General features: G+C 36.0%; 1 protein-coding gene across 1 annotated transcript in view; it reads right to left on the reverse strand.

The window, feature by feature from the left end:
• Nucleotides 1-500: 500 nt before the first annotated feature.
• LOC120326636 (uncharacterized) overlaps nucleotides 501-20,791 on the reverse strand; it is a 43,309-nt gene continuing 23,018 nt past the window's right edge. The window contains exons 15-16 of the mRNA XM_078111853.1: nucleotides 13,144-13,308; nucleotides 501-1,444 (exon numbers count right to left, since the gene is read on the reverse strand). Of these exons, the coding sequence (XP_077967979.1) occupies nucleotides 1,253-1,444; nucleotides 13,144-13,308 (357 nt within the window). The 3' untranslated portion in view covers nucleotides 501-1,252. The remainder of the gene's footprint in view (nucleotides 1,445-13,143; nucleotides 13,309-20,791) is intronic.

Below are 20,791 nucleotides of genomic sequence, written 5' to 3' on the forward strand. Positions count from 1 at the left end.
AAGAGATTGGAATTGCTTCCAAGTAGCAGATTAACTATAAACAAAATCTCATTACGCGGCCACACGATTCAAAATTGGCACTTCCCCGCGAGATGCAGTTTGCACACCCCTGTCTAAACCATGCGTATGCTCAAATCAGAGGTTCTCAAGATTTTTTAATAAATTCTTTCCTTTGACTATTTTGAATCTCTTTACTTATCACCATTGCTTATTGTAACTCGTCTATAGGGGAAAATAAAAGCACTACCACACTAAACTACTTTGACACTCTGCAAACGTAAAATACGAAACTGGCAGGAACTATTTGATATATTTTTTTGTAGCCGGAAGCTAAGCAAAAAAGCCAATGTTTAAAATATACCCATTGATACCATATTATTGTCTTTTTTCACTTTCTTAGTTTTCGCTTTCGATTGAGACTTTCTTCGGACCTCCTGAAGTATGCGCACCAAGATGGTGCACTACCTGAACTCGGGTTGTGTATCAGGTCAGGGTTCAGGTTGTGCGACATCTTGGTGCGCATACTTCAGGAGTACCCTTTCTTCTTTGTATCTCTGTACCAAGTAAACATCATTCTTTAATAAAAAAAAAGTGTGTTTTGGTTCCCCTATATCAGAGGTCGGCAAACTTTTGTCGTTCGCGGGCCAAAATAAAGGTTGTTAGTCATTGGTGGGCCGCACACATTTTTAGAAAGTTAAAAACCGAACAGTGGGCCGCTGAAACCCATTTTCTTCACACAGATCAGAAACTAGATTTTGAGCAGCCCACGAAGACTGACCATTTGAATATTTTCCGCATCATTAAACTATTGGCACCTATCATCAACTTTTCTGCGATTTGTTGCCATTTGTCTAATTATAATTAAATTATAAGCTCATTAAACAAGTAATTGTGAATTATATACTTGTTCGGTTATATTATAATTTATTCTACACGTGTCTCAAAATAAATTCTGTTACGTAAGGAATATGATCGCCAAAACTGCTGTTTTGTTGCTATAATTCAGTGAAGCGTCGCACACTCTGTATCTAATTAATTTATGTTAATCAAAATTTCACATCTATTTTAAATGATATGTTTAAATGCAAAACAACATTAAGATTTTACACTTATTTCAAATGCAATTCAACTAGAATTTTCATTTAGGACAACGTTTCCACCAAAAGTTGACAACAAGAACATGTTTCTACGCTACGATTAACACAAAATCAGCATAAGTAAGTAAAACTCTGAGCAATCATTCAGAAAAAATTTATTTCAATTCGAGATCGGCACCGGCTTCTGCAATCACTTTTTTGAACCTTTCCAACATACTATCTTCGAAATTATTAGTATCCACCACCAACGTTTTAACCTGACATTGACGAACGATTTCAGTTACTGTTGATATTTCTTCGTCTCCCCAAGTAATAAAATCTAAGTCACGTAGATACAGTCTATTTATCTGCAATATATAAAAAAAATAAACATAGTTTACTTTGGAAAACAATTCAATGGTGCTGAATAACCTGAAACACGTTAACAGGGATAAACGCAATTTCATATTTCATGAATATTTCTGATTAGTCTGATAATTTTAACCATTTTCTTTGGTTTTCATAGAGCACATATGTGAGTTGCGTACGGTCAACTTTTTTCAAAAATAATTTTTATGCTAATTTATGAATTTAGGCAAAAAGGTATGTATCCTCAATACAATGTAAGTCGAATTTTATTCATATTTTGCATTTTGTCTCGATTGTTAAATCAATTCATACGATTTTCACGTGGGTTGAGTAGACAATACCCAATCGGAAATATTTTGATTCTTGAAATAATATTGAGTCTGCTTGAGTACCAATGGCTACGTGTACTTGCATAGAGCCCTGCTCTGGGCGTAATTAGGAGAACACAAGTAAAAAGATCGCTGCCAGACATTATATGGGTCAGACGTTAATTATTAATCACAAAGCTAATTGATGTAATGCTACTCAACTGGCGGACCGGTCCGAAAACGAACTTTTCGAGTGTTCGAACCGCATGCGCACCTAACTCTTTATTTGAAATCATTGGCCCTACTTTGGATATGTATGTGAATGTTTCCTTCCATTCAATGATCTTATTTTATAATTTGCTCATGATTGCACCTGACTATGGAACGAACTCTATCGCCGTAATAAACCATGTGAATAGCGCTATCTTGATTAGCGAATAATCATTAGCCGTCCGAGAAAGGTCGCGTTTATCGTTGTCTACTCTAAATATTATTTCTGGAAAGACTCGACCCTAGTAATTTTGAATTTTTTATTCGGATCTTTAGTCCAAAATGGTTGAGTAGCCTTGCCGCAGTAAGCATTAAATTAAATGGAAGCCTAATTCTATTTGTAATAATGTTAATTAAAGAATGATGATCAGTTGTGCTGTAGATTTCATAACTTAGTTGCATCTGACAATGTTGATGTCGCAAATTAAAAATCTTGGTATGACTTTTGAGTTCAATTTCATTGAAGCGAATCCGAAGTCAGCGGTATTTTGCAGACAAGAAAAATATTCGTTTTTTTAGATTTTATGGCAAAATTGTCTAATTAGTAATTAACGCAAAATTATTATTTTGAAAAATAGAAACCTTATTCGTAACCTTATCGTAAATAGGTATGCTGGTCTTAACTATGTTAGCTTCGCGAGTTAAAATTGTCTTGAGTTCTAATCTCATATCAACCACCTCAACTCGGAATGAAATTTATTTACGCGTGCTGAGTCAGAAAACACGTATCAGTAATGCTTGTACACTTACAGAGCCTTGCTCCGAGTGAAAGTGGGAAAACGCTTCACAAGTGTCTCAGAGCTGTCGATAATCTGTAGCTTGAAATCGGAATTTTCCATGCAACGGATTCTGAAACAGGCATCGCGATCCCACCACTACATGAAACAGCGGACAATAATTTTTATGTTGAGCTAAGCATTCAATTCATGACCGATTCCAGCACTTAAAACGTATTTCTATATTAACTGTGTTCAACGTAAACCGCAGTTGCGTCGACTGACGACAAAATAAAAGCACCGCTACTTTAAAATATCATGGCAATCTGCACATATGAAAATACGTGGTAAACTGCCTGAATATATTATTTAGTTTTGATTCGTAGTTTAGCGATCTCGCAAATTCGTCAAATTTGGTTCGTTATTACAACACTGACAGTGCCCTATCGCAGTGCTGCCACTCAGATTACAGTATTTTTAAACGTTAGTATGGTATTTTTAAATTCGAATTGATCAATGGCGCAAAAGACCGCTGAAGTTATAAGCGCCATGAAACATATAACAACAACAACAAGGTATCACCGCTTGAAATATCCCATGTGCGGTTAAATTCCATGAAGTACCATTTATTTTAGTACAATGCAATATTGATATTGAGCTTATATATCGGCATTTTCCAATGTAAAATCAAGTGCGGCCTTCTGCACACGATAGTCTTATGACACGATAGTCTTATGTCGTTAATTAATATTTTTCTCGCCCGGAACTGCGCCTGAGAACGCCCTATTACGCGATCATTGGTGAAGTGACGGTAATTTAAGAAGTGAATCTGAATCTCAAATTTCCGACTGAAAATAATGGAGAAAATATTACGACTGAAATACGGTGGTTAAAAATACCAAATATAAACGAAGAACATCTTGAACTTTGACGAGTCTTCGGTAGGTAGAACAAAACTCTAGTTTAGTCGCTTTAAATAACTATAATTTGATTGATAACTTGGAAGCTAACTCGTCGATGCTAAATAAATTAGGTTGTAAAATCGCAGGCCTCTGTCAACTACTTTCTCGATCTAATCGAAATTTAAATAGGGGGAGGGGAGATGATCAGGATGATGCACATTAATGCAGGAATGGGCCAGTTCACTTTGACAGTCTTTTCAATATGCCATGTTTTAATTTCTCTTACAGAGGGTGAGTATTAAAGTGATTCAAATGGCGCTCCAGTAGTATTCGTACCAAGATGGCGAATAACCTGCTAACACTAACATTGTACACATGCTATGTTCAGGTTGTACGCCATCTTGGTACAAATACTACGGGAGCACCATTTAAACACCCATGCAGCAACACCCATGCATTAAAACACCCATGCAGCATAGTTAATTTAGTTAGTTTAAACGATATTCGGAATGTTTTTTCTGTGTTATTCCAGAACAGTTTAGTATTCGGGAACGGACATCCCTATCATTGACATTTCTCTTTATTGAACCAATCGCTTTTCCTTGCACAACTGCTTCTATGTTTATTATAAATTTTTGACTGCACAGAATAATGCCCCTCATACAAATAAAACACTGATTAGTCAGAATCGTTTGAATATGCGCTAATCTTTACGATATGATACTGTAGTAAGTCCTAGTATTAAACGAACCGAATCGTACTAATAACAAAATAATTAATTCAAAATGTTGATTTCATAATTGTTTGGGCCTAGCTATGTTGGCATAGCAAGGTAAAGATCCGAAGTTTCCGAAACATTACCGCTCTTAAAATAGTTGACAGTTGACATTTATTTGTGATACGTGTGATAATATCACAGCCTCTAGTATTTCGCTCGGATTTAGATTGTATATTTGATATTAAATTCAACGTTGCGATGTTTTTTCACCTAATTTTGATAAATTTTTAAATAATTCCATTGCATTTCCATACACAATAGGTTCTATGTTTAATTGCGCAGAGTTATTCCTATCAAACATACGAAGCGCGCTACGATACCTGACTATTGGCATCGATGGGCGTTGTTTGAGTTTTATCATGTTATTCCATAACTAAGATACCAGTGACGAAAACTGTATAAAAACCACAATGAAGATTTTCAAACAACTTTTATTTGATTTATTTTCTGCGAAGAAAGCTATGTACAAGCGGCCACTGATATCTAACAACATGTTAATGCCACTATTCTAGGAGGGAACGGTTTCTTTCCAATTCATCCTTGACTTGACTGCACATTTTTAAATAAATGGGATTAAACTCGAGATGTGTATTGGCAGCACAGTCAAGTGTCTTAGCTATGATAATGGTGTGTTAATATTTTGTTGGAAAAAAACACAAGAAAACGATCAAATTAAAGTGAAATATCAGACGCAATAATATTCAAGGTTGATTTCTACAAGTTTTTGGACACACGGTCGCATATTTAGAAAAATATTATACGCGCGTCTTTTAGTGTCACCTCGCGGAAGAGAACTCCAGCATACGCTTTTAAAAAGGCATGAAGGTCGTTTTGGGGCTTAAATGGTTGACGATAATGAAAAAGAGACCATACGAAATGGCCCCAGGATACTAGGCAAGACAGGGTTTTAACCATCACGAGTTTCACAAATCGAGTTCAAATCCCATGCCCACCATCTCACCGAGGGTGTAACAAATTGGGTAGATTCTTGTTTTTCTAAAAATAGTGTCTTCTTACCTATTGTTAGATGTCAGTGGCCGCTTTTACAGAGCCTTGTTAGAAGCGAAAGACGCGAGTAAGACGTGCATGCATCCTATAAAAAACAACCGAGGCCCTTTGATATATTTTACCGTAGTCAGGGTGATATGAATATGCCAGTGGTTATCATGCTTATCCTGATAAAATATGAAGACATGACAATTATTAAAATGAAGTTACATTTCAAAATTTGTGATAATCGTGATATTGCCGCTATCTCTAATTTTTGCGTTGTTATTTTTTAAAGTCACTGTTGCAAATAATTTACGGTTTTTTTTTATGGCATGAATATATATTTAAAACTCAGTGACCAGGGATGTTCTTATCGTTTTAGTATGGCATTATATTCGATTAGTATTCCTCAATTTTGGTTAATCGTAATTTTTGAAGTGCGCATAACACGCGAAAACGCCAATATTTCTGTAGTTCCCCCGCGTAGTTCGAAATCGGTATTTCACATGCAACAGCTTCTGAAACAGACGTCACGATCACGCAATTGCCGACATTTTCAACGGACAACTATCATGCGATCATTGGTGACGTAACGGTATTTAAAGGAGTAAATCTGAAACTCAAATTTCCGACTGAAAATATTGGAGAAAACATTACGATTGAAATACGGTGTTATAAAATACCAAAAATAAACGAAGAACACCATAAACTTTGATTTATGAGCCTGTAGCAGATAAAAAAAAACTTTAGATGCTTCGAATCGCTATAATTTGATTGATATCTTGGAAGCTATGTTATAGTTCATTCTTAAACAGCAAAATACCGATGTACACTCATCAGCTCACGCAAAGGGAATCATCACCTCACGCAAAGGGAAACAATCGTGAATGCTAAATAAATTAACCTCTGAAAATCGGAGGCGAAATTTTCGATCTGGCGGAAATATAAAATAAGGAGGGGGGGGGGGGGGGTCAAGGTGGTGCACATTATTTCAGCAGTGTGCATCAGTTCAAATTGACTTCTCATTAGACTTGCCATAAGAAATAAAGTGATGAAACTCCCAAGCAGTATAGCTTTGGCTCAGGTGATTATGTTCGAACGATAATCGAAATTTGTTTTCAGTGTTATTCTAGAATGATTTAGTACTAGAGCACGAACATACCTATCATTGACATTTCTCTTCATTGAACCGATCGCTTTTTCTTCTACACTGGTTCTTTTTTTAATATTAGTTTCTATATATCCTAAGCACTTTGCAATGAATGCATTTCGTGCAGCAGAAAGAATAGTAATCACACTTGGTATAATTATAGGTTAGTACATTTATCCAGTATATATCACAAATATTAATTGCAATTACAAATGAACCGCATGAGGAAAACTATTGGACTAGGGATACAGGTAATTGAGGCTCGTAGGAAAATCAATAAATTGTGGATCGTTGAATATTCTTTTACAATATGAATGATGAACTATTTAACCCAAATATACAGCATTGACATCAAGGTTCCCTCTAAGCTGCGCAATTGCGATGTACCACCAAAACATTTGCGGAGTAAAATCTCATTCTCGCGCAGTTGCAACATTTCGTTTTTGAAGCGCGGATCATATTTTCATATGTCATTTTATTAACGCTTGTCTAAAATTCTTCTATGTTTCACGCGTATTTTGGTGATCATTGTGATGTCACACATGTGTCTGTCATGCTCAAGTACCTTGATTTCTGTATGCCAGCGCGGGCCAGTGTCGCATTTTGAAACATTCATCGCGCGCTATTGATTTCGTGTTGTCGACCCCGTCAAATCTTGTTATTGTCTATAGTGAAGTTAACACAGATGAAGATAAAATTTTAAATGTATCAAATGTGCCCACTGCTTGTTACAGGAAATTTGCTTGAATCTCAAGATTGGAACATATGAGCTTATACTGAATGATTATATAATAAGTATGTTTCACCAGAAATTACTAGAGTGTTAAGCATTTTAGGTTAAAATTTTTAACCAAAACCAATATACTAGTGTTCTTTATTTGGCGTGTGAGTAAAATGTACATTCAAGGAAGCGAGGCTAAAAATAAGAAAATTGTGATACCGGTATGAATAAGTTAATAAAACTAACTACTAAAATTTGCGAAATTTATTGCTAATCCGCGTCAAGAATGTGATATCCTGCAAAGTTTGTCGGAAGTGGCACCAGATAGTAATTAGGAAAAGGCAAATCGTGGGTGGGAATGGGAAGCTGACTATCTAAAACGCCATTTAAATCATGAAAGCACATTGACAAACTAGATGCATAAACTCAGAAGAGAAACGTGGGTACATAAGAAGGTTCTTCGAACTTTTTCACCGCAATACCGAACGCTGAAGAGAGTGAAATCAAGAAAAATAAAGCCTCACATAGATAGTGTTCTATTATGTGTTAAGCTGAATTCAGCATTATCGTCCCTCAAAGTAACAAATAGTCGTATGTCAAAATACAATAAATTGCCACATGCATGGTGAAGCAAAATGTTTTGAAGAGCATAGACTTTGACATCAAGGAAGAAATCATGCAGTAGATAAGCAAAATTTCATGCCCTGATTATGATGGAAGCAATGATATTTCAACAACAAAAATGTTGAGATTGTACATTAAGTACAGCAGAAGGTAAACGCGTGGTTTGTTTGCATTCAGATAATATATGATAGGCTACTATTGTAACTTTTCACAAAGTTTGCAAACAATTTAGGATTCTGCTCAGACTTGCCTTGCTCAGTAAAAACAACATTTGCGCAGTATGAAATTTTCTTAAAGGGAACACTGATTGACATAATTCAATGGAATAGTTAATTTGGTTCTTTCTTTATTATGAATTTCTGATTGCACAGAATAATGCATTTTGTACAAATGAAACACTTAAAGAGTTTGTCTCTAGTCAGAAACGTATAAATGTGCGTCAATCGTTACGATATGTTACTGTAGAAATTGATATACTTTCTTAGTATTAAGCTATGTAGGTGTCGATGATATGGCGGTTAGGAATAACAAAAATGATCAATTCAAAATGTTGATTTCATAATTTTATGGGCTCGACTATGTTAGCGTATAGCAAGTTAGAAATCCGAATTTCCCGAAACATTTCAGCTCTCAAAATGGGGCTACCGTAGTATTCGTACAAAAATGGCGCACAACCTGCTTATCCTAACCTGGTACAAATACTATGTTCAGGTTGTGCGCTATCTTGGTACACATACTTCGGGATCATCCTCACAATAGTTGAAATTTTTTTTGTGATATACGTGGCCATTATCACGGCCTCTGGGTTTTCTCTTTATAGTTTCAGATAATGAAATTCCTCGTTCGCGACGAATTCATGTGTTTGTCCGCTATCTTTTGATATATTTCTCGATGTATTTCGATTGCTTCTCTTTAGACGACGGGTTGTATGCTCATTGTGAAGGTTCAATGGCGCACAATGATGCCTATCAAACTAATGCAATGCTTTGTGAATTTCTGACAGCCAGAATTTTATGAATAAGTGCAAGGTTATCGCTATGCTACGTAACTATAAAATCGATATGGATGGGCGTAGTTTGGGTTTTATATTGTTATTTCGTAACTAAGATACCTGTGACGGAAATTCTGTAAAGACCACAATAAAGATTTTTATAGGACACTTATTTAAAGCTTTCTCTCCGAAAAAAGCTATGTACAAGCAGCCACTGATATATAACGATATTTAAAGGTCACTGTTTTAGGAAGAAATGGGATTTTCCCAATTCGGCTTTGTCTGCGCATTTTTCACCCTGTTTGAGATGGTAGAAGTTGAATTTGAACCAGAGATGTGTAACCTGCGTTGGCAACACAGTTAGGTCCCAACACTTTAACTGCTATTCCATCGCGCTTACTTACAATCAAGGGCGGACACCTTGCAGAGTCCGAGTATAGTTTGATGGTAATGATCATCGACTTTACTACATCGTAACGTTTATTTTTCGCGAAAGACATCGAAACACTGATTAAAATAGAATTTTCAGATCAAAGAAATGACCTTAAATACAACTGTTTTAGTGCTCAAGATGTAAAATGTTCGCCGACTCCACCACGCATTTTATTGAGTGCAATTTACTAAATTTAATGAAGTTCCTATTAAGTTGCATCAAGAGCTATAACGACCATGCATTTCATCGGAATACCGGAGTGTTTAAAGATAGCTAGGGTGGAGAAAATCAAATATTTTTATCAACCCGAATACTTTCCAAATATTTCTATCGATTACCGAATATTCTAAATATATAACAGGAGATCAGAACGTTAGCCATCCTAATGTTTGTAAGCTAGCTTTCCGTCCGTTTTCTTTTTCTTACACACAGGTACCAATTCTTACGCAACGGCGGATGTCGAAGTTTGGTTTTTATATTTCTGGCAGAATAGGCGTCCACATCGGTGACGTATGTTGAAGACAATTACCAGGGATGGAATTCAGGATTCAACTACTTTTATTATGATTTTTATGTTTTGCGTTGTTTGTTCGATCTTTATTATCAGCGTTTGTGAAATAACCGTCCGAATTTTGAAAAGGTTAACAATATTATCTTCACTGGCTCAGGAATGCGGATATTCATGAAGAATGCGTGAATCGCGTGAATCCTTATTGCTATTTTGAGTCAAAATTCCGCCCAGAATATTTTTTCTACCCGTACGTTTAGCGAAAAATGCAAAGAATATCTTATTATCTTAAACTTAAAGATCACACTTAAAGAGTTTGTCTCTAGTCAGAAACGTATAAATGTGCGTCAATCGTTACGATATGTTACTGTAGAAATTGATATACTTTCTTAGTATTAAGCTATGTAGGTGTCGATGATATGGCGGTTAGGAATAACAAAAATGATCAATTCAAAATGTTGATTTCATAATTTTATGGGCTCGACTATGTTAGCGTATAGCAAGTTAGAAATCCGAATTTCCCGAAACATTTCAGCTCTCAAAATGGGGCTACCGTAGTATTCGTACAAAAATGGCGCACAACCTGCTTATCCTAACCTGGTACAAATACTATGTTCAGGTTGTGCGCTATCTTGGTACACATACTTCGGGATCATCCTCACAATAGTTGAAATTTTTTTTGTGATATACGTGGCCATTATCACGGCCTCTGGGTTTTCTTTTTATAGTTTCAGATAATGAAATTCCTCATTACCAGGGATGGAATTCAGGATTCAACTACTTTTATTATGATTTTTATGTTTTGCGTTGTTTGTTCGATCTTTATTATCAGCGTTTGTGAAATAACCGTCCGAATTTTGAAAAGGTTAACAATATTATCTTCACTGGCTCAGGAATGCGGATATTCATGAAGAATGCGTGAATCGCGTGAATCCTTATTGCTATTTTGAGTCAAAATTCCGCCCAGAATATTTTTTCTACCCGTACGTTTAGCGAAAAATGCAAAGAATATCTTATTATCTTAAACTTAAAGATCACACTTAAAGAGTTTGTCTCTAGTCAGAAACGTATAAATGTGCGTCAATCGTTACGATATGTTACTGTAGAAATTGATATACTTTCTTAGTATTAAGCTATGTAGGTGTCGATGATATGGCGGTTAGGAATAACAAAAATGATCAATTCAAAATGTTGATTTCATAATTTTATGGGCTCGACTATGTTAGCGTATAGCAAGTTAGAAATCCGAATTTCCCGAAACATTTCAGCTCTCAAAATGGGGCTACCGTAGTATTCGTACAAAAATGGCGCACAACCTGCTTATCCTAACCTGGTACAAATACTATGTTCAGGTTGTGCGCTATCTTGGTACACATACTTCGGGATCATCCTCACAATAGTTGAAATTTTTTTTGTGATATACGTGGCCATTATCACGGCCTCTGGGTTTTCTTTTTATAGTTTCAGATAATGAAATTCCTCGTTCGCGACGAATTCATGTGTTTGTCCGCTATCTTTTGATATATTTCTCGATGTATTTCGATTGCTTCTCTTTAGACGACGGGTTGTATGCTCATTGTGAAGGTTCAATGGCGCACAATGATGCCTATCAAACTAATGCAATGCTTTGTGAATTTCTGACAGCCAGAATTTTATGAATAAGTGCAAGGTTATCGCTATGCTACGTAACTATAAAATCGATATGGATGGGCGTAGTTTGGGTTTTATATTGTTATTTCGTAACTAAGATACCTGTGACGGAAATTCTGTAAAGACCGCAATAAAGATTTTTATAGGACACTTATTTAAAGCTTTCTCTCCGAAAAAAGCTATGTACAAGCAGCCACTGATATATAACGATATTTAAAGGTCACTGTTTTAGGAAGAAATGGGATTTTCCCAATTCGGCTTTGTCTGCGCATTTTTCACCCTGTTTGAGATGGTAGAAGTTGAATTTGAACCAGAGATGTGTAACCTGCGTTGGCAACACAGTTAGGTCCCAACACTTTAACTGCTATTCCATCGCGCTTACTTACAATCAAGGGCGGACACCTTGCAGAGTCCGAGTATAGTTTGATGGTAATGATCATCGACTTTACTACATCGTAACGTTTATTTTTCGCGAAAGACATCGAAACACTGATTAAAATAGAATTTTCAGATCAAAGAAATGACCTTAAATACAACTGTTTTAGTGCTCAAGATGTTAAATGTTCGCCGACTCCACCACGCATTTTATTGGGTGCAATTTACTAAATTTAATAAAGGTCCTATTAAGTTGCATCAAGAGCTATAACGACCATGCGTTTCACTGGAATACCGGCGTGATATAAGATAGCTAGGGTGGAGAAAATCAAATATTTTTATCAACCCGAATACTTTCCAAATATTTCTATCGATTACCGAATATTTTAAATATATAACAAGAGTCCAGAACTTTAGCCATCCTAATGTTGTAAGCTAGCTGTTCGCCCATTTTCTTTTTGTTACACAAGTACCAATTCTTACGCAACGGCGGATGTCGAAGTTTGGTGTTTATATTTCTGGCAGAATAAGCGTCCACATCGATGACGTATGTTGAAGACAATTATCAGGGAGGGAATTCAGAATTCAACTACTTTTATTCTGATTTTCATGTTTTGTGTTTGTTCGATCTTTATTATCAGCGTTTGTGAATTAACCGTCCGAATTTTAAAAACGTTAACAATATTATCTTCACTGGCTCAGGAATGCGGATATTCATGAAGACGATAGTTCGCTTTTCTATCTTGTCTGTGTTATTTTTGCATCGAATAAAAACTATGCAAAGTCGGCATTGCGTGAATTCTTAATGATATTTTGAGTCAAAATGCCGGCCAGAATATTATTTCTATCCGTAAGTTTAGCGAAAAATGCAAAGAATATCTTATTTTCTTCTTCGACATTTCTTAATCTATGAAACGGCGTCGGCGCGCTTGATGCAAAATTAATATTCAAACGATGGCCAAATAGAACTCTTCAAATTTGACGTTTCCGTACGCCAGCAGGAGCAGTAGGTTATTCTGTCGAAATTTAAGGGGTCGTTTCTAAGCAAAGGGGTATAGGTCCCGTGGTACCGGGTATTTTTTGAATAGTAAAATTGTAAAAGAATGCAAAAAAGAATATTGTGACGTAACAATGTATCAACACGACACCATGATTCTTGGTTGACAATGCAAGTTCGGCCCCCATATTATGGGAAGTGTCCGCCCCTGCCTACAATTGGTGAATAAAAAAGGCTCACCAGTATAAGACGAAAATAAAGAATCGAGATCAATCTCAATGTCACCTTGGCACCACGAGTATTGTTTTTGAATCCTTCCATTGCTTCAGCTGTCAGTTGGCATCCGCTCATGTTAACATCTTCCACTCCACATTGTGAAACGACAGATGCGACCTGAGAAACACCTTCCACTCCCAAGGATTTGTTTAGCCAGACGTCAAGTTTCTTCAACTGAATATAAATTAGTTTGGAAAATCATAAATAGTTTTGCAGCGATTATAGGGTTGTTGATAAAATATATGTTTCGGAAAAAGATATTATCTCAATTTTATAAATTGTTTTGAATAAACAATTCGAATGATAACCATCCTGGTTTTTGTTCTAATTAAGTAAGCGCATCCGTAAAATCAAAATGGTCAAAGGGTTAAATAAACCGTTCTTATGTTGAGTGGGAAACAATTTAATAAAAATCATTCTAAAATAAGACAATTGTCAAAATGAAGTTTTCATTTGCGATATTCATGACATTATATCGGTCTCTTGTATTTTGCTTTGACATCTTCATCGGATCTCAATCGGAAAATATGTCATCTCCTTAGAAATAAGAAGTCAAATGCATATCAGTTGTTGCTGGATAAGAGCCTTGGTTTGGAAATTTTTTATGACGTTAAAAGTCGTAAGTGAACGTTTGGTGTGAAATTGTTGATAATTTCTTGAAGTCAGAAGTGCTGTGCTTCTGTTTTATCATGATACGACTAGAAAAATTATGGTCGAAAAAAAAACAAATCGATTAGTTGTCTAATCAAATGCCGATAGTTTTAGCTCTCACGAGCAAAGCAACCCAGCTTCAAAAAATCACGCGAGTTTTACAAATCGGGTTCAAATCCCACGCCCACCATCTCACCCAAGGTGTGACGAATTGGGTAGATTCTTGTCTCTCTAAAAAGATTGAAGAGTTTATCTTTAGTCAGAAACGTATAAATATGTGCCAATCGTTACGACATGTTGCGTTAGAAATTGATAGACTTTCTTAGTATCAAACTTTGTCGGCATCGATGACCTAGCGATTAGAGCAGTGGTTCTCAACCTTTTTTGCTTGCGGCGCACTGAGCAAATAAAAAAAAAATTCGGCACACTTGTACAAAAAATGCTTTTATACGATGCCTATTTTAACCTTTCGCCCCGAACGAAGTTATGTGACAAGCGGCCACTGATATCTAACGATGTGTGAATTTCAATACTCTAGGATGCAACGGAATCTTTCCAATTCGGCTTTGCCTGCGCATTATTTCACCCTGGGTGAGATGATAGAAGATTTAAAAAAAAGATGTGTAATGGCAACACAGTTGAGTCCAACTCTCTAACTTAGGGGTCGGCAACCCACGGCCCGCGGAGTAAAATAATCCGGCCCGCGGAGTAAAATATTCCGGCCTGCGTTGATTCTGATTTAATTTTTTCTACGCTCGAGGATCAGATTATTGGACATGGTGTGGGCTTATGAATGGTTTTTGTTATAATGTTTTTTTTTCTGTAATACGGGAGTTCCAAAACGATTTTTCCTTCTGCTTCGGTGACTTTCGTTCTCTTGAAAACGAGTTCAGTCTGTTAGTGATCCGTTTGATGCTAACGTGGAAACGGTTATACAAAATATTTGAATAGAGCTTCTTAGGATCCAATGCAATGAGGAAATAAAATCTACTTTCTATTCGAGATATGTGTGAATGTTTGATTTGTATAAAAAGTATCTTTTTGAAGGAAATCTCTATCCAACTTTGACAAACCATGCGAAAAATGTACATCGATGTTTGGAAGCACATATGCGTGGGAACAATTATTTTGAAAATGAACATTACAAAGAATAAGCACAGAACTATTAGTGATGCCAATTGAAAAAATGTTCTAATCTAGGCTTCATCAAATGTGTCACCTGATGTCAAACATTTATCGAGCGTAATGTAACAAGAAGTGTCACATTAAATTTCATTTTTGTCCTAGTAAGACGACTTGAGTCTTGACTGTTCGCTCGCTATTTAAAGTATAAAATTTCAAATTATGATCTTAGTAAAAATTGTGATTTTTCAGTCACCCGTTCGATTTTTAAATTTTCTGCAAAAATATGTTTGGCCCGCCAAGAATTGCAACCCTCAATGGTCTGTAGTAAACACAAGCAATGAAACGCTATAGCATCGCCAGAAACTGTCCGAAGTATAAATAGCATCGATTTGTAAATGTTGATTCAGACCTCTGAAAAGCTGGTATGAATAACTTGTAACCCAGATAAGATTGACGGCAGATAACACCGTTATAATGGCTTTGTATTGGCTCAGCAGGTAATTTTAGGGATTCATTTCATCCATGTTTCCAAGAAAAGATTTTTTCCACCACGCATGGAAGTTGGGTGATGAAAATGTAAATAAGAATAAAACGTAAAACCATTCGTGAATGTCGCTGTGACAACACACATTGGGTTGTTTACGACTTGCTGCGCCAATTGCGACCGACAATTATTATATTCGCTGCTGTTCGGAGTTTATATGCAGTAATAATTAGGGCATGGCGTTATCAAGTCGTCGAGTGAAGTGTTGAATTTGCAAATTCCGCAAATACAATTGTGAATTTCTCGGTAACTATTTTAGGTATGATAATGGTTGTGTTATTGTTTGTTGGAAAATAACATAAGAAAACGATCAAATTAAAATGAATTATCTATCCATCAGACTCAATAACATTCAAGTTCAAGGTTGATTTCTACAAGTTTTTGGACATGCGGTCGCATATTTAGAAAAATGTGTCACCTCGCGGAAGAGAACTCCAGCATACACTTTTAAAAAGCCATGAGGGTCGTTTTAGGGCTCAATAGTTAACGATAATGAAAAAGAGACGATACGAAATGGCCCGAGGATACTAGGCTAGATAGGGTTTTAACCATCGCGAGTTTCACAAATCTTTCAAAATCCCATGCCAACCATCTCACCGAGGGTGTAACGAATTAGGTGGATTCTTGTCTTTCAGTGGCTGCTTTTACAGAGCCTTCTTAAAAGCGAAAGTGGTTATTATGCTACTCCTGATAGAATATAAAGGCATGACAATTATTAAATGAAGTTACATTTCAAAATTTGCGATAATCGTGATATTGCCGCGACCCCTAGTATTTTGCGTTGTTATTTTGAAGTCACTGTTGCAAATAATTTACGGTATTTTTTTTTATTTCATGAATATATATTTCAAACTTAGTGACCAGGAATGTTCTTATCGTTTTCGTATAGCATTATATTCGATTAGTATTTCTCAATTTTGGTTAATCGTATTTTTTTAATTTTTGAAGTGCGCATAACATGCGAAGACGCCAATATTTCTGTCCCCCCGCGTAGTTCGAAATCGGTATTTCACATGCAACAGCTTCTGAAACAGGCGTCGCGATCACGCCATTGCCGATATTTTCGGCGGACAATGAATTTTTTGTTGCGTCAAGTATTCAACTCATGACCAATACCAACATTCAAAACGTATTTCTAAACTTCTATATTTCAAAAATTGTGTTTAACTTAAATCGTGGTTGCGTCCAATTATAAAATAAAGACACATTACTTCAATTACTCAATTATACTTTAGTTATTCAACTCATATATCATCATATTCCAGGTCGAGTGCGGTACCCTGCATACGAGAAAACTTATTGTGCCACGGGAACATCGATAATTAATTTTTATCGCTCGGAACTGTGCGTGAAAACGCACTATTATGCGATCATTGGCGACGTAACGGTAAATAAAATGAGTGAATCTGAAACTCACATTTCCGACTGAAAATAATGGAGAAAATATTACGACTGAAATACGGTGTTATTAAATACCAAAAATAAACGAAGAACACCATGAACTTGGATGAGCCTTCGGTAGGTGAAACAAAACTCTGGAAGATCAGGATGATGCACAATAATGTAGGAATGGGCCAGTTTACTTTGACAGACTTTTCAATATGCCATGTTTTACTTTCTCTTACAGAAGGTGAGTAATAAAGTGATTCAAATGAAGCTCCCGTAGTATTCGTACCAAGATGGCGAATAACCTGCTAGCCCTAACCTTGTACACATGCTATGTTCAGGTTGTACGCCATCTTGGTACAAATACTACGTGATCACCATTAAAACACCCATGCAGCATAGTTAATTTAGTTAGTTTAAACGATATTCGGAATGTTTTTTCTGTGGTATTTCAGAACAGTTTAGTATTCGGGAACGGACATCCCTATCATTGACATTTCTCTTTATTAAACCAACCGCTTTTCCTTGCACAACTGCTTCTATGTTTATTATAAATTTTTGACTGCACAGAATAATGCTCCTCATACAAATAAAACACTGATTAGTCAGAATCGTTTGAATATGCGCTAATCTTTACGATATGATACTGTAGTAAGTCCTAGTATTAAACGAACCGAATCGTACTAATAACAAAATAATTAATTCAAAATGATGATTTCATAATTGTTTGGGCCTAGCTATGTTGGCATTGCAAGGTGAAGATCCGAATTTTCCGAAACATTACCGCTCTTAAAATAGTTGACAGTTGACATTTATTTGTGATACATGTGATATTATCACGGCCTCTAGTATTTCGCTTGGATTTATATTTTGTATTTGATATCAAATTCAACGTTGCGACGAATTCATGTTTTTTCACTAAATTTTGATAAATTTTTAAATAATTCCATTATATTTTCATACACAATAGGTTTCTATGCCCAATTGCGCAGAGTTATTCCTATCAAACATATGAAGCGCGCTACGATACGTGACTATGGTAATCGATGAGCGTTGTTTGAGTTTTATCATGTTATTCCATAACTAAGATACCAGTGACGAAAACTGTATATAAACACTAATGAAGATTTTCAAACAACTTTTATTTGATTTATTTTGTGCGAAGAAAGCCATGTACAAGCGGCCACTGATATCTAACAACATGTTAGGGCCACTATTCTAGGAAGGAACGGTTTCTTCCCAATTCAGCCTTGACTGCGCATTTTTAAATAAATGGGATTAAACTCGAGATGTGTATTGGCAGCACAGTCTTCTGAAACAGGCGTCGCGATCACGCCATTGCCGACATTTTTGGCGGACAATGATTTTTTTGTTGCGTCAAGTATTCAACTCATGACCAATACCAACATTCAAAATGTGTTTCTATATTTCCAAAATTGTGTTTAACTCAAATCGTGGTTGCGTCCAATTATTAAATAAAGGCACATTACTTTAATTACTCAATTATACTTTAATTATTCAATTCATATATCATCATATTCCAGGTCGAGTGCGGTCCCCTGCATACGACAAAACTTATTGTGCCACGCGAACGTCGATAATTAATTTCTATCACTCAGAACTGTAAAAACGCACTATTATGCGATCATTGGCGACGTGAAAGTAATTAATAAAGGAGTGAATCTGAAACTCACATTTTTCACTGAAAATAATGAAAAAAATCTTACGACTGAAATACGATGGTTTCAAATACCAAAAAATAACCGAGGAACACTTTGAACTTTGACGAGCTTTCGGTAGGTGAAACAAAACTCTAGTTGAGACGCTTTAAATCACTATAATTTGATTGATAACTTGAAAGCTATATCATGGTCCATTCCTAAATGGCAAAATACCGATATTTGCTTCCTGAATCAAGGGTCTCCAACTCAAACCATGTCGCCCGCCACTTTTTGAAATTTATTGTCCACGCGGTCCGCAAACCAAGAAATTAGGTACAAAAAAGAGTATCTGAATGTATCGTGTTAAAATTACACTTGAATCGTACAGCAAACGAAACATAAAACATATGCATTTACTTGGTCTGGATATTTGGTTCCGATTGATGGCCTTATTTTGCGTTGTTTTGCTAGTCTTGAGACAGCATGCAAATGCCCGTCCATTAGTCGTGTGCGTAGGGCTGACTTGCTAACTTCCATAGTTCAAAAATTACTTGCAAATATAAGAACTGCCAAACATTGCAGGTATGCAACGTGAATGTGCAATTATCCTTGCAAATCTTTCTTCGGGCACAATGGACTGACCGAAACTCGTTTATTTCGTCACGATGAACATGCGAAATGAAATTAATGTATTTATAATTGAATTATAACCACAGAATAATACATGAACGAGGTAAGGTAGAATGACAGGGGAAAAAATTTCTGTCTCACTTTTTACAGTTTGTCGGACCGTCCTCTTGATGATAAATGACACGATAAAACTTACTAAATAAAACGTACTATTTTAGTTTTTCTGGAAAAATCCCAACCATGACGAGGGCCGCGTGTTGGCGACCCCGGCTCTAAAGCATCATCTCACGCAGAGGGAAACAAATCGTCAATGCTAAATTGATTAACCTCTGAAAATCGCAGGCGAGATTTCCAAACTGGCGAAAATTTAAATAAAGGGGGGGGGGGGGGGGGGGGGTATCAGGGTAGTGCACATTATTTCAGCAGTGTGCATCAATTCAGTTTTGCTTTCACTTACATATGGTGAGAAATAAAGTGTTTAAAACTCCCACGCGGTATAGCTTTGGCCCAGTTAAATATGTTTGAACGATATTCGAAATGTGTTTTCAGTGTTATTCTAGAATAATTTAGTATTCGAGTACAGACATACCTATCATTGACATTTCTCTTCATTGAACCGATCGCTTTTTCTTGTACAGAGAGAATAGTAATCACACTTCGTATAATTATAAGTTAGTACATTTACCCAGTATATATCACAAATATTAATTGCAATTACAAATGAACCGCATGAGGAAAACTATTGGACTAGGCCTAGGGATACAGGTAATTGAGGCTCGTAGGAAAATCAATAAATTGTGGCTTGTTGAATATTCTTTACAATATAGACTATTTGGTCCAAATATACAGCATTGACATAATTCAATAAAATAGTTAATTTGGTTCTCTCTTTATTACAAATTTTTGATTGCGCAGAATAATGCATTTTGTACAAATGAAACACTTTTCATGACTTTCTTAGTATTGGGCTTTGTCGGTGTCGATGACATACCAAAAATACCAAAGATAATTAATTCACAATTTTGGTTTCATAAAGTTATGGGCTCAACTATGTTGGCGTACCAAGTTAGAAATCCAAATTTCCCGAAACATTTCAGCTCTCAAAATGGTGCTACCGTAGTATTCGTACCAAGATGGCGCACAACCTGCTAACTCCAACCTGGTACAAATGCTATGTTCAAGTTGTGCGTCATCCTTGTACACATACTTCGGAATCACCCTCAAAATAGTGCAAATTCTTTGTGATATACGCGGTATTATCACAGCCTCTGGTTTTTCTCTTTGAATATTTTAAGATTTTGTTTTCAGATAATGAAATTCATCGTTGCGACGAATTCATGATGTGTTTATCCACTATATTATGCTATATTTCTCGATGTATTTCGATTGCTTCTTCTTACACGACGGGTTGTATGCTCAGTGTGAAGGTTCAATTTCGAACAATATTGCCTATCAAACTAATGCAATGCTTTGTGAATTTCTGACAGTCAGAATTTCATGAATAAGTGTGAGGTTATCGCTACGCTACGTAACTATAAAATCGCTATGGATGGGCGTAGTTTGGGTTTTACATTGTTATTCCGTAACTAAGATACCTGTGACGGAAATTCTGTAAAGACCACAATAAAGATTTTTATAGGACACTTATTTGAATCTTTCT

This window comes from Styela clava, chromosome 4 (genome assembly GCF_964204865.1).
Source record: "Styela clava chromosome 4, kaStyClav1.hap1.2, whole genome shotgun sequence".
Classification (NCBI taxonomy): domain Eukaryota; kingdom Metazoa; phylum Chordata; class Ascidiacea; order Stolidobranchia; family Styelidae; genus Styela; species Styela clava.